Here is a 12,766-nt window from a genome sequence, read left to right as displayed (position 1 = left end):
CAGTCTGACACTGCTTCAGTCTGACACTGCTTACACTGCTTCAGTCAGACACTGCTTCAGGCAGACACTGCTTCAGTCAGACACTGCTTCAGTCAAACACTGCTTCAGTCTGACACTGCTTCAGTCTGACACTGCTTCAGTCAGACACTGCTTCAGTCAAACACTGCTTCAGTCTGACACTGCTTCAGTCAGACACTGCTTCAGTCTGACACTGCTTCAGTCAGACACTGCTTCAGTCAAACACTGCTTCAGTCAGACACTGCTTCAGTCAAACACTGCTTCAGTCAGACACTGCTTCAGTCAGACACTGCTTCAGTCAGACACTGCTTCAGTCAAACACTGCTTCAGTCAGACACTGCTTACACTGCTTCAGTCAGACACTGCTTCAGGCAGACACTGCTTACACTGCTTCAGTCAGACACTGCTTCAGGCAGACACTGCTTCAGTCTGACACTGCTTCAGGCAGACACTGCTTCAGTCAGACACTGCTTCAGTCAAACACTGCTTCAGTCTGACACTGCTTCAGGCAGACACTGCTTCAGTCAGACACTGCTTCAGTCAGACACTGCTTCAGTCTGACACTGCTTCAGTCTGACACTGCTTCAGTCTGACACTGCTTCAGGCAGACACTGCTTCAGTCAGACACTGCTTCAGTCAAACACTGCTTCAGTCTGACACTGCTTCAGTCTGACACTGCTTCAGGCAGACACTGCTTCAGTCAGACACTGCTTCAGTCAAACACTGCTTCAGTCAGACACTGCTTCAGTCTGACACTGCTTCAGTCAGACACTGCTTCAGTCAAACACTGCTTCAGTCAGACACTGCTTACACTGCTTCAGTCAGACACTGCTTCAGGCAGACACTGCTTACACTGCTTCAGTCAAACACTGCTTCAGTCAGACACTGCTTCAGTCAGACACTGCTTCAGTCTGACACTGCTTCAGTCAGACACTGCTTCAGTCAAACACTGCTTCAGTCAGACACTGCTTCAGGCAGACACTGCTTACACTGCTTCAGTCAGACACTGCTTCAGGCAGACACTGCTTCAGTCTGACACTGCTTCAGTCAGACACTGCTTCAGGCAGACACTGCTTACACTGCTTCAGTCAGACACTGCTTCAGTCAGACACTGCTTCAGTCTGACACTGCTTCAGTCTGACACTGCTTACACTGCTTCAGTCAGACACTGCTTCAGGCAGACACTGCTTCAGTCTGACACTGCTTCAGGCAGACACTGCTTCAGTCAGACACTGCTTCAGTCACACACTGCTTCAGTCTGACACTGCTTCAGGCAGACACTGCTTCAGTCAGACACTGCTTCAGTCAGACACTGCTTCAGTCTGACACTGCTTCAGTCTGACACTGCTTCAGTCTGACACTGCTTCAGTCAGACACTGCTTCAGTCTGACACTGCTTCAGTCTGACACTGCTTCAGTCAGACACTGCTTCAGTCAGACACTGCTTCAGTCAGACACTGCTTCAGTCTGACACTGCTTCAGTCTGACACTGCTTCAGGCAGACACTGCTTCAGTCAGACACTGCTTCAGTCAAACACTGCTTCAGTCAGACACTGCTTCAGTCTGACACTGCTTCAGTCAGACACTGCTTCAGTCAAACACTGCTTCAGTCAGACACTGCTTACACTGCTTCAGTCAGACACTGCTTCAGGCAGACACTGCTTACACTGCTTCAGTCAAACACTGCTTCAGTCAAACACTGCTTCAGTCAGACACTGCTTCAGTCTGACACTGCTTCAGTCAGACACTGCTTCAGTCAAACACTGCTTCAGTCAGACACTGCTTACACTGCTTCAGTCAGACACTGCTTCAGGCAGACACTGCTTACACTGCTTCAGTCAGACACTGCTTCAGTCAGACACTGCTTCAGTCAGACACTGCTTCAGTCTGACACTGCTTCAGTCTGACACTGCTTACACTGCTTCAGTCAGACACTGCTTCAGGCAGACACTGCTTCAGTCAGACACTGCTTCAGTCAAACACTGCTTCAGTCTGACACTGCTTCAGTCTGACACTGCTTCAGTCAGACACTGCTTCAGTCTGACACTGCTTCAGTCAGACACTGCTTCAGTCTGACACTGCTTCAGTCAGACACTGCTTCAGTCAGACACTGCTTCAGTCAGACACTGCTTCAGTCAAACACTGCTTCAGTCAAACACTGCTTCAGTCAGACACTGCTTCAGTCAGACACTGCTTCAGTCAGACACTGCTTCAGTCAGACACTGCTTCAGTCAAACACTGCTTCAGTCAGACACTGCTTACACTGCTTCAGTCAGACACTGCTTCAGGCAGACACTGCTTACACTGCTTCAGTCAGACACTGCTTCAGTCAGACACTGCTTCAGTCAGACACTGCTTCAGTCAGACACTGCTTCAGTCTGACACTGCTTACACTGCTTCAGTCAGACACTGCTTCAGGCAGACACTGCTTCAGTCAGACACTGCTTCAGGCAGACACTGCTTCAGTCAGACACTGCTTCAGTCAAACACTGCTTCAGTCAGACACTGCTTACACTGCTTCAGTCAGACACTGCTTCAGGCAGACACTGCTTCAGTCAGACACTGCTTCAGTCAAACACTGCTTCAGTCAGACACTGCTTACACTGCTTCAGTCAGACACTGCTTACACTGCTTCAGGCAGACACTGCTTCAGTCAGACACTGCTTCAGTCAAACACTGCTTCAGTCTGACACTGCTTCAGGCAGACACTGCTTCAGTCAGACACTGCTTCAGTCAGACACTGCTTCAGTCTGACACTGCTTCAGTCTGACACTGCTTCAGTCTGACACTGCTTCAGGCAGACACTGCTTCAGTCAGACACTGCTTCAGTCAAACACTGCTTCAGTCTGACACTGCTTCAGGCAGACACTGCTTCAGTCAGACACTGCTTCAGTCAGACACTGCTTCAGTCTGACACTGCTTCAGTCTGACACTGCTTCAGTCAGACACTGCTTCAGTCAAACACTGCTTCAGTCTGACACTGCTTCAGTCAGACACTGCTTCAGTCTGACACTGCTTCAGTCAGACACTGCTTCAGTCAAACACTGCTTCAGTCAGACACTGCTTCAGTCAAACACTGCTTCAGTCAGACACTGCTTCAGTCAAACACTGCTTCAGTCAGACACTGCTTCAGTCAGACACTGCTTCAGTCAGACACTGCTTCAGTCTGACACTGCTTCAGTCAAACACTGCTTCAGTCAGACACTGCTTCAGTCTGACACTGCTTCAGTCAGACACTGCTTCAGTCAGACACTGCTTCAGTCAGACACTGCTTCAGTCAGACACTGCTTCAGTCTGACACTGCTTCAGTCAGACACTGCTTCAGTCTGACACTGCTTCAGTCTGACAGTCCGACACTGCTTCAGTCAGACACTGCTTCAGTCTGACACTGCTTCAGTCAGACACTGCTTCAGTCAAACACTGCTTCAGTCTGACACTGCTTCAGTCTGACACTGCTTCAGTCAAACACTGCTTCAGTCTGACACTGCTTCAGTCTGACAGTCTGACACTGCTTCAGTCTGACACTGCTTCAGTCAGACACTGCTTCAGTCAGACACTGCTTCAGTCTGACACTGCTTCAGTCTGACACTGCTTCAGTCAAACACTGCTTCAGTCAAACACTGCTTCAGTCAAACACTGCTTCAGTCTGACACTGCTTCAGTCTGACACTGCTTCAGTCTGACACTGCTTCAGTCAGACACTGCTTCAGTCAGACACTGCTTCAGTCAAACACTGCTTCAGTCAAACACTGCTTCAGTCTGACACTGCTTCAGTCTGACACTGCTTCAGTCTGACACTGCTTCAGTCTGACACTGCTTCAGTCAAACACTGCTTCAGTCTGACAGTCTGACACTGCTTCAGTCAGACACTGCTTCAGTCTGACACTGCTTCAGTCTGACACTGCTTCAGTCAGACACTGCTTCAGTCTGACACTGCTTCAGTCAGACACTGCTTCAGTCAGACACTGCTTCAGTCTGACAGTCTGACACTGCTTCAGTCTGACACTGCTTCAGTCTGACACTGCTTCAGTCTGACACTGCTTCAGTCAGACACTGCTTCAGTCAAACACTGCTTCAGTCTGACACTGCTTCAGTCTGACACTGCTTCAGTCAGACACTGCTTCAGTCAAACACTGCTTCAGTCTGACAGTCTGACACTGCTTCAGTCAGACACTGCTTCAGTCTGACACTGCTTCAGTCTGACACTGCTTCAGTCTGACACTGCTTCAGTCTGACAGTCTGACACTGCTTCAGTCTGACACTGCTTCAGTCTGACACTGCTTCAGTCTGACACTGCTTCAGTCAGACACTGCTTCAGTCAAACACTGCTTCAGTCTGACACTGCTTCAGTCTGACACTGCTTCAGTCAGACACTGCTTCAGTCTGACAGTCTGACACTGCTTCAGTCAGACACTGCTTCAGTCTGACACTGCTTCAGTCTGACACTGCTTCAGTCTGACACTGCTTCAGTCAGACACTGCTTCAGTCTGACACTGCTTCAGTCTGACACTGCTTCAGTCTGACACTGCTTCAGTCTGACACTGCTTCAGGCAGACACTGCTTCAGGCAGACACTGCTTCAGTCAGACACTGCTTCATTCAGACACTGCTTCAGTCAGACACTGCTTCAGTCAGACACTGCTTCAGTCAAACACTGCTTCAGGCAGACACTGCTTCAGTCAGACACTGCTTCAGTCAAACACTGCTTCAGTCAGACACTGCTTCAGTCAGACACTGCTTCAGTCAAACACTGCTTCAGTCAGACACTGCTTCAGTCTGACACTGCTTCAGTCAGACACTGCTTCAGTCAGACACTGCTTCAGTCTGACACTGCTTCAGTCTGACACTGCTTCAGTCAGACACTGCTTCAGTCTGACACTGCTTCAGTCAGACACTGCTTCAGTCTGACACTGCTTCAGTCTGACACTGCTTCAGGCAGACACTGCTTCAGTCTGACACTGCTTCAGTCTGACACTGCTTCAGTCAGACACTGCTTCAGTCAGACACTGCTTCAGTCTGACACTGCTTCAGTCAGACACTGCTTCAGTCAGACACTGCTTCAGTCAGACACTGCTTCAGTCTGACACTGCTTCAGTCTGACACTGCTTCAGTCTGACACTGCTTCAGGCAGACACTGCTTCAGTCTGACACTGCTTCAGTCAGACACTGCTTCAGTCTGACACTGCTTCAGGCAGACACTGCTTCAGGCAGACACTGCTTCAGTCTGACACTGCTTCAGTCTGACACTGCTTCAGTCAGACACTGCTTCAGTCAGACACTGCTTCAGTCTGACACTGCTTCAGTCAGACACTGCTTCAGTCAGACACTGCTTCAGTCAGACACTGCTTCAGTCAAACACTGCTTCAGTCAGACACTGCTTCAGTCTGACACTGCTTCAGTCAGACACTGCTTCAGTCAGACACTGCTTCAGTCAAACACTGCTTCAGTCAGACACTGCTTCAGGCAGACACTGCTTCAGGCAGACACTGCTTCAGTCTGACACTGCTTCAGGCAGACACTGCTTCAGTCAAACACTGCTTCAGTCAAACACTGCTTCAGTCAAACACTGCTTCAGTCTGACACTGCTTACACTGCTTCAGTCAGACACTGCTTCAGGCAGACACTGCTTCAGTCAGACACTGCTTCAGTCAAACACTGCTTCAGTCAGACACTGCTTCAGTCAGACACTGCTTCAGTCAGACACTGCTTCAGTCAGACACTGCTTCAGTCAGACACTGCTTCAGTCAGACACTGCTTCAGGCAGACACTGCTTCAGTCTGACACTGCTTCAGTCTGACACTGCTTCAGGCAGACACTGCTTCAGTCAGACACTGCTTCAGTCTGACACTGCTTCAGTCTGACACTGCTTCAGTCAGACACTGCTTCAGTCTGACACTGCTTCAGTCTGACACTGCTTCAGTCAGACACTGCTTCAGTCAGACACTGCTTCAGTCTGACACTGCTTCAGTCAGACACTGCTTCAGTCAGACACTGCTTCAGTCAGACACTGCTTCAGTCAGACACTGCTTCAGTCAGACACTGCTTCAGTCTGACACTGCTTCAGTCAGACACTGCTTCAGTCAGACACTGCTTCAGTCAGACACTGCTTCAGGCAGACACTGCTTCAGTCTGACACTGCTTCAGGCAGACACTGCTTCAGGCAGACACTGCTTCAGTCAAACACTGCTTCAGTCAAACACTGCTTCAGTCAGACACTGCTTCAGTCAGACACTGCTTCAGGCAGACACTGCTTCAGGCAGACACTGCTTCAGGCAGACACTGCTTCAGGCAGACACTGCTTCAGTCAGACACTGCTTCAGTCTGACACTGCTTCAGTCAGACACTGCTTCAGTCAGACACTGCTTCAGTCTAAAGCCTGGAACACACCAAGCCGACGCCGACGAACTAGCGCTGATGAAAGCCGACTGTATTGTTGCCTCGCGTTGGAATTAAAAGCTGCACTTGAACACACCGAGAGAACTACTGCCGACTGTTAGCTAGAATGCGCGTTCTGCTCCTGTGTGTAAATGAGACAACTCTCTATTTCTGCAGATAATTCTTCTCTATATTCGTCATTCAAAAACGGAAACCGACGCTGCCGGCTACAGATACACAAACCGTAAACAAAGCAGTGTGTGCTTACCGTTTTAAATATCAATCCTGCTAAACACCTTCTTTATTCCACTCCTCTCGTGTTAATATTGAAATATTCGCTGAGGAACACTCAGGTAAGATGACGTAACATTAGAACAGCCTTCTATCTGTACCGTTTTGACTATATAAACACCTAGAAGTGTTTATATTGGGACTATTTTAGCCTGGTTCGGGTCCAGTACCTGCGTGACTCTTCATAGACAGAGAAGTAGATCCGGCTGCATTGTTCTCCCTTGAGATCCATGCATGTTTATTAACCAGAAGAGCGCCAAAAGATACAGACTGCAGCTTTAATCTTTATCATGTGATCTATAGTTAAGCAATATCACACGAGTAGACTCTTGTTTCTCGAGGATTGGCATGATTGCTAATGTGATAATGATCTCGTACAAAAGTCCAATAAACAAGTTGATATTAAGTGACTTAACATTTTTGCCATAATACTGTCTGTTTTTGCTCTATATCCTGAAAATAGTTTCAAACAAAGCCACACCAGAACTGTTGCGCATCTCCAAGCAACGGTGATTCTTGAATGAATCTGCATTTTGAACGATTGAAAGAATGACTCGCACATTAAGACTTGCCGCTAAATTCTTAAAATATTTAAAATATGAATGCAACATTATTTACCCATGAGCTGCATTAAACAGTCTATGTAAATGTGTCTAATACTACTTCAGATGCAGCTTCTGTGCCACTTCTGCAGTGCAAAGATGGATTTTTTTATTTGATTGGTAACAGTCTGATTGTGTCATATTCTTCTAACTGAATTTACTGTTTAAAGTAACATTTAAAAACAAGTTTTCTATTTTAATTTAAGAAATTGACAAAAGATAATGCATTCATTTGATAAAATTAGAAAAACTTGCTCTTATAATGGTAAAAATGCCACTAGAAATGAATTTAAAGGGGAAAAAAATCGCCTCTAATAGATCAGAAAGTGCTCCTCATTTTTTTACACAAGTCTCCTGAAGAGCCCTGCGCATGCAACGCCAGTGTCATGGGTTTGATTCTCAGGCAACTCAAGAACTGGAAAAATAACATATAGCTTGAATGCCATAGTGTTTGCCAAATAGATGTAAACACTGAAAACAAAAATAAGTGAAGCATGTCTACATGAAGTGTAGTTTAGTGGGGAAAGAGCTTCAGTAAGCTTCACTGCCGACTCCACACTTTAAATTAAAGTCTACTAATGATTTATGAGGGTGTTTGAAGTCCACCGTTCACTGACATGACGGATGTGCCGTGACTTTGATCTCGTTCAGGAGCTGAACTCCCATCAGGAGGAACTGGACGCTCTGATGAGCAGGAAGGAGACGTTTGAGGCGGTGAGTGAACACACACACACACACACAGTTTCACCAGTGAACTCTTGATGAATCGGGACCGAGTGTGTGTTAGACTGCTGACTGCTAAAGCAACACTGGATGCAACGACATTCATGCACTCAATGGACATATTTGTTATAGTTTACAGTTCACAACTGCTTCACACACACTTTGTAAGTAGAAACCTCTGACAGAGTGGCAGTAGACTTTCTTTAGTGCTATTGTCAAATCCTTTTACATTATTCATATAAAATTAGCTCGCTTGTGGAGCGTTAATGAAGGGGAATGGACTATCTAATTTGCTCACTGTGTTTCAGATTTTAAATCGGTGCTGCTACAAACATTCCTCTGTGTTTGCAGGATCTGGTTCACTCTCTCTCTGTGTTTGCAGGATCTGGTTCACTCTCTCTCTGTGTTTGCAGGATCTGGTTCACTCTCTCTCTGTGTTTGCAGGATCTGGTTCACTCTCTCTCTCAAGTCAAGTCAAGTCAAGTCATCTTCGTTTATATAGCGCTTTGTAGTTTAACAATGTAGATTGTTCCAAAGCGGCTTTACAGAGATACAAGGATAGTTTAAAGTAACAGAGATTGTTTTAGCTTTATAGCAGTTCTTGAATAAAGTTAATTTCCAGCTAAAGTTAATTTCATTGATTCACTTCCATCGCAACAATCATTAGTTATTAACTTAGGGGCCGCTAACACAACACCGTTTTAACAGGAAACTCTACACAGACTTTAAATGCGAAACCTGTGAGAACGCTGATGGCGTGCACATGCATATTACGAGTTCAGTCTATTGGTATGCGCGTTTGAATATATGTGCGCAGGTTTGTAATTCCCTACAAACCAAGCCTTAAAAAATTACTTGTCTGGCCTTAACATTTTGATACAGAATTGTATCACTTCGGGGTAGATACGCGAAAAAGGGATCCTCCATAAGGAGAACTAGTTGGCACTTCAGCACTGCGTTGTCATCGGGTCCAGGCTCTGGTCCTTCGTCAGATCTGGATACGGCCTGGATCCAGCCGCCTGCGGGAAAACCTCGGGATAAACAAAGACACTAAAATTAGCGTAGATGCCATTCTTCTTATGATGTAACGAGTACATCAGGATTTATGGGAAGTGTTCCCGGTTCCGGCTGACCTAATCTATGCAGCCTAATCATTGAATTATAGAAGTCTATAATGTGTATGCTAGGTCAAAGAGATGTGTTTTTAGTCTAGCTTTGAACTGACAGAGTGTGTCTGCTTCCCGGACAATGGTAGGAAGACTGTTCCTTCCTAGGAACAAAAGAAGTTTTGGTGCTAAATAGGAGAAGGATCTGCCGCCAGCAGTTGATATTCTAGGTATTATCAACTGGCCGGAATTTTGAGATCGCAATAGACGTGAAGAACTATAATGCGTTAAGAGCTCGCTCAAGCACTGCGGAGCTAAACCATTTAGTGCTTTTTAAGTAATCAGCAATATTTTAAAATTTATACAACTAGTGCAAAATCAGTTTTTGTGTGTGTTTTTAGTAATTGTTGGTTTGGTGCCCGTGAAAGAGACTGTGAACGCATTGAATTCAGGGTGCAGGCTAGGTTACTACAAATGATGGCCGTGAATAAAATATAATATTCAGAAGTAAACAGTATAGCTGACAGAGTGTTTATGTCAGAATGTTTATTTTTAAACCACAACCTTAATTGGATTTATCACGTTCTGGAACCAAACTATAATATTCAGAAGTAAACAGTATAGCTGACAGAGTGTTTATGTCAGAATGATATTTAAGAAAACGCAATGCTTGAGCAAACAGTTTGTGAATAGGCCACTACAAATGATGCCCGTGAAAGAGACTGTGATCGCATTGAATAGGATGTTTAGTTGGTGAATAGCATAGGCTACTATTACACAGTAGCGATAACGTTAAGCGCACCAGAATTAAATATAATATTCAGAAGTAAACAGCATAGCTGACTTATAGATTCAGTTTACATCCACAAATGAATATGAATTACATCCACAATGAATTACATCCACATCTGTTGATTCAGGGAGCAGTACAAAGTGCCCGTGCAAAATCAGTTTTTGTGTGTGTTTTTAGTAATTGTTGGTTTGTTGGTAAAGAAAACTATAATATTCAGAAGTAAACAGTGTAGCTGACTGAGTGTTTATGTCAGAATGTTTATTTTTAAACCACAACCTTCTTGGGGCTTCTTTGACCGATACAACCCTCTAATGTCAGAATGTTTATTTTTAAACCACAACCTTTTAAAAATGATATATTTAACGATATCTTTAGCATTTCTCATCCAAACATATATATATAAAAATATACATATTTAAAACTTTATAAATGAAAATAACTGGCTTCCGGTAGCGGTCGATGCGCGTTCACAGAGATGGATGCATCGTGACGTAGAACGAACGTGACAGCGCAGCCAGAGAGCAGAGCAAAACAAAACTCGACGTTCGTTCTACGTCACGACGCTTCCTACGCTACGTCCTACGTCATACGCCAGCATCCATCTCTGTGAACTCGCGTCGACCGCTACCGGAAGCCAGTTATTTTCGTTTATAAAGTTTTAAATATGTATATTTTTACGACAAAACCGCACGGATTACCCTCAGAAGGCCTTCGTTTATCCCCCTGGAGCCGGATGGATTACTTTTGTGAAGGATGCATGCACATTTTGGGACTTGGAGGAGCTGGACCCCATTGCTTCACATTATAACCACTGAAAGATCTAAGACATTTTCTAAAATAACTGAAAATGTGTTTGTCTGAAAAAAGATTGACATATGGATCTCGAACGGCTTGAGGGTGAGTAAATCATGGGTTAAATATCATTTTTGGCCGAACTATCCCTTTAAGATGGAAAAATGCGGTTTTACAGATACTAGACACGTGACTTTCAAATGAAAGATTGGTATCAAAGAGCACACCCACACACACACACACACACACACACACACCCAGGTTCCTAACCGACGACGAAGACTTGACAGAGCAGCCATCAAGTGTTAGACAGTATTCTAGGTTATTACGTGAGGAACTTTTTTGTCCAATAATTAGAATCTCTGTTTTTTCAGAATTTAGAAGTAGGAAATTACTAGTCATCCAATTTTTTATATCAGCTGTGCATTCCGTTAATTTTGTGAAATGGTAGTTTTTGTTAGGTTGTGAAGAAATATAGAGCTGAGTATCGTCGGCATAACAGTGAAAACTAATGCCATGTTTCCTAATGATAACTCCTAAGGGTAGCATGTACAGAGTGAACAGCAGCGGTCCTAGTACTGAGCCTTGTGGTACGCCATACTGAACTTGTGATCGATGAGACATCTCTTAATTTACTGCTACAAACTGATAACGGTCAGATAAGTATGATTTAAACCATGCTAATGCAAATCCACTAATGCCAACATAATGTTTTAGTCTATTTAAAAGAATGTTGTGGTCGATAGTGTCAAATGCAGCACTAAGATCGACTAACACTAATAGAGAGATACAACCACGATCGGATGATAAGAGCAAATCATTTGTGACTCTAATGAGAGCAGTCTCAGTACTATGGTACGGTCTAAATCCTGACTGGAAATCCTCACAGATATCATTTCTTTCTAGAAAGGAACACAGTTGTGAGGATACTGCCTTTTCTAGCATCTTTGACAGAAAAGGCAGATTCGAGATCGGACTGTAATTGACTAATTCTGTACGATCAAGTTTTTTTTTTTTTAACAAGCGGTTTAATCATAGCCAGCTTAAAAGTTTTTGGTACGTATCCTAGAGACAAAGATGAATTAATGATATTAAGAAGAGGATCTATGACCTCTGGGAGCATCTCTTTCAGTAGCTTAGTCGGTATAGGGTCTAACATACATGTTGTCGGTTTAGATGATTTAATGAGTTTAGCAAATTCTTCCTCTCCTATAGCAATGAATGAATGAATTTTTCCTCAGGGAGACTAAAATGCACTGCCTGATGCGATACTGTAGTAGACAGTTGCATAGTTATAATTTTGTCCCTGATATTATCAATCTTGTAAGTGAAGAAGTTCATAAAGTCATTACTGCTGTGTTGCTTGGAAACTTCTGGGCTTAAAGCTTTATTTCTCGTTAGTTTAGCCACTATTTCAATAAATACCTAGGGTTTTGTTTATTTTCTTCTAATAGGGTTGAAAAATAAGCAGATCTAGCCGCTTTTAAGGCCTCTCTGTATGTAATCGAGCTCTCTTTCCATGAAATGCAAAATACCTCTAGTTTTGTTTTCTTCCAGCAACGCTCCATCTCTCTGGCTGCTCTCTTAAGGGCCCGAGTGTGCTCGTTGTACCACGGCGTTGGACTATTTTCTTTAATCTTCTTTAAGCGCAACGGAGCAACTGTGTCTAAAGTGCTGGAAAAGAGAGAGTTAAAAGTTTCTGTCGCAATATCGAGTTCTTCTAAGCTATCCGGGATGCTGAGATGATGAAACTGATCAGGAAGATTATTGATAAAGCAATCTTTAGTGGCAGAAGTGATAGGTCTAACATATTTGAAACACGGAGTCGGCTTTGCAGCCTTGGCTAAATGAAGTTTACACGAGACTAGATAATGATCTGAGATGTCATCGCTCTGCTGCAGAATTTCAGCAGCATCAACATCTATTCCATGTGATAATATTAGATCTAGAGTATGATTACGACAATGAGAAGGTCCTGACACGTGTTGTCTAACTCCAATAGAGTTCAGAATGTCTTTAAATGCCAAACCCAATGGCAATTAAATGCACGGATGCATAGTCAGATTAAT

At 44.3% G+C, this 12,766-nt stretch overlaps 1 protein-coding gene across 2 annotated transcripts in view; it reads left to right on the top strand.

Annotated features, from left to right (window-relative positions):
- ift74 (intraflagellar transport 74) overlaps nucleotides 1–12,766 on the top strand; it is a 108,223-nt gene that overhangs the window by 29,219 nt on the left and 66,238 nt on the right. For both annotated transcript variants that reach the window (XM_084113354.1, XM_084113355.1), the window contains one exon: nucleotides 7,935–7,997. In XM_084113354.1, coding sequence (XP_083969480.1) covers nucleotides 7,935–7,997 — 63 coding nt within the window. The remainder of the gene's footprint in view (nucleotides 1–7,934; nucleotides 7,998–12,766) is intronic.

This window comes from Abramis brama (genome assembly GCF_963993115.1).
Source record: "Abramis brama genome assembly, chromosome: 5".
NCBI lineage: Eukaryota > Metazoa > Chordata > Actinopteri > Cypriniformes > Leuciscidae > Abramis > Abramis brama.
The sequence above is the reverse complement of the archived record's forward strand: the minus strand, read 5'-3'. Positions and strand labels throughout refer to the sequence as shown.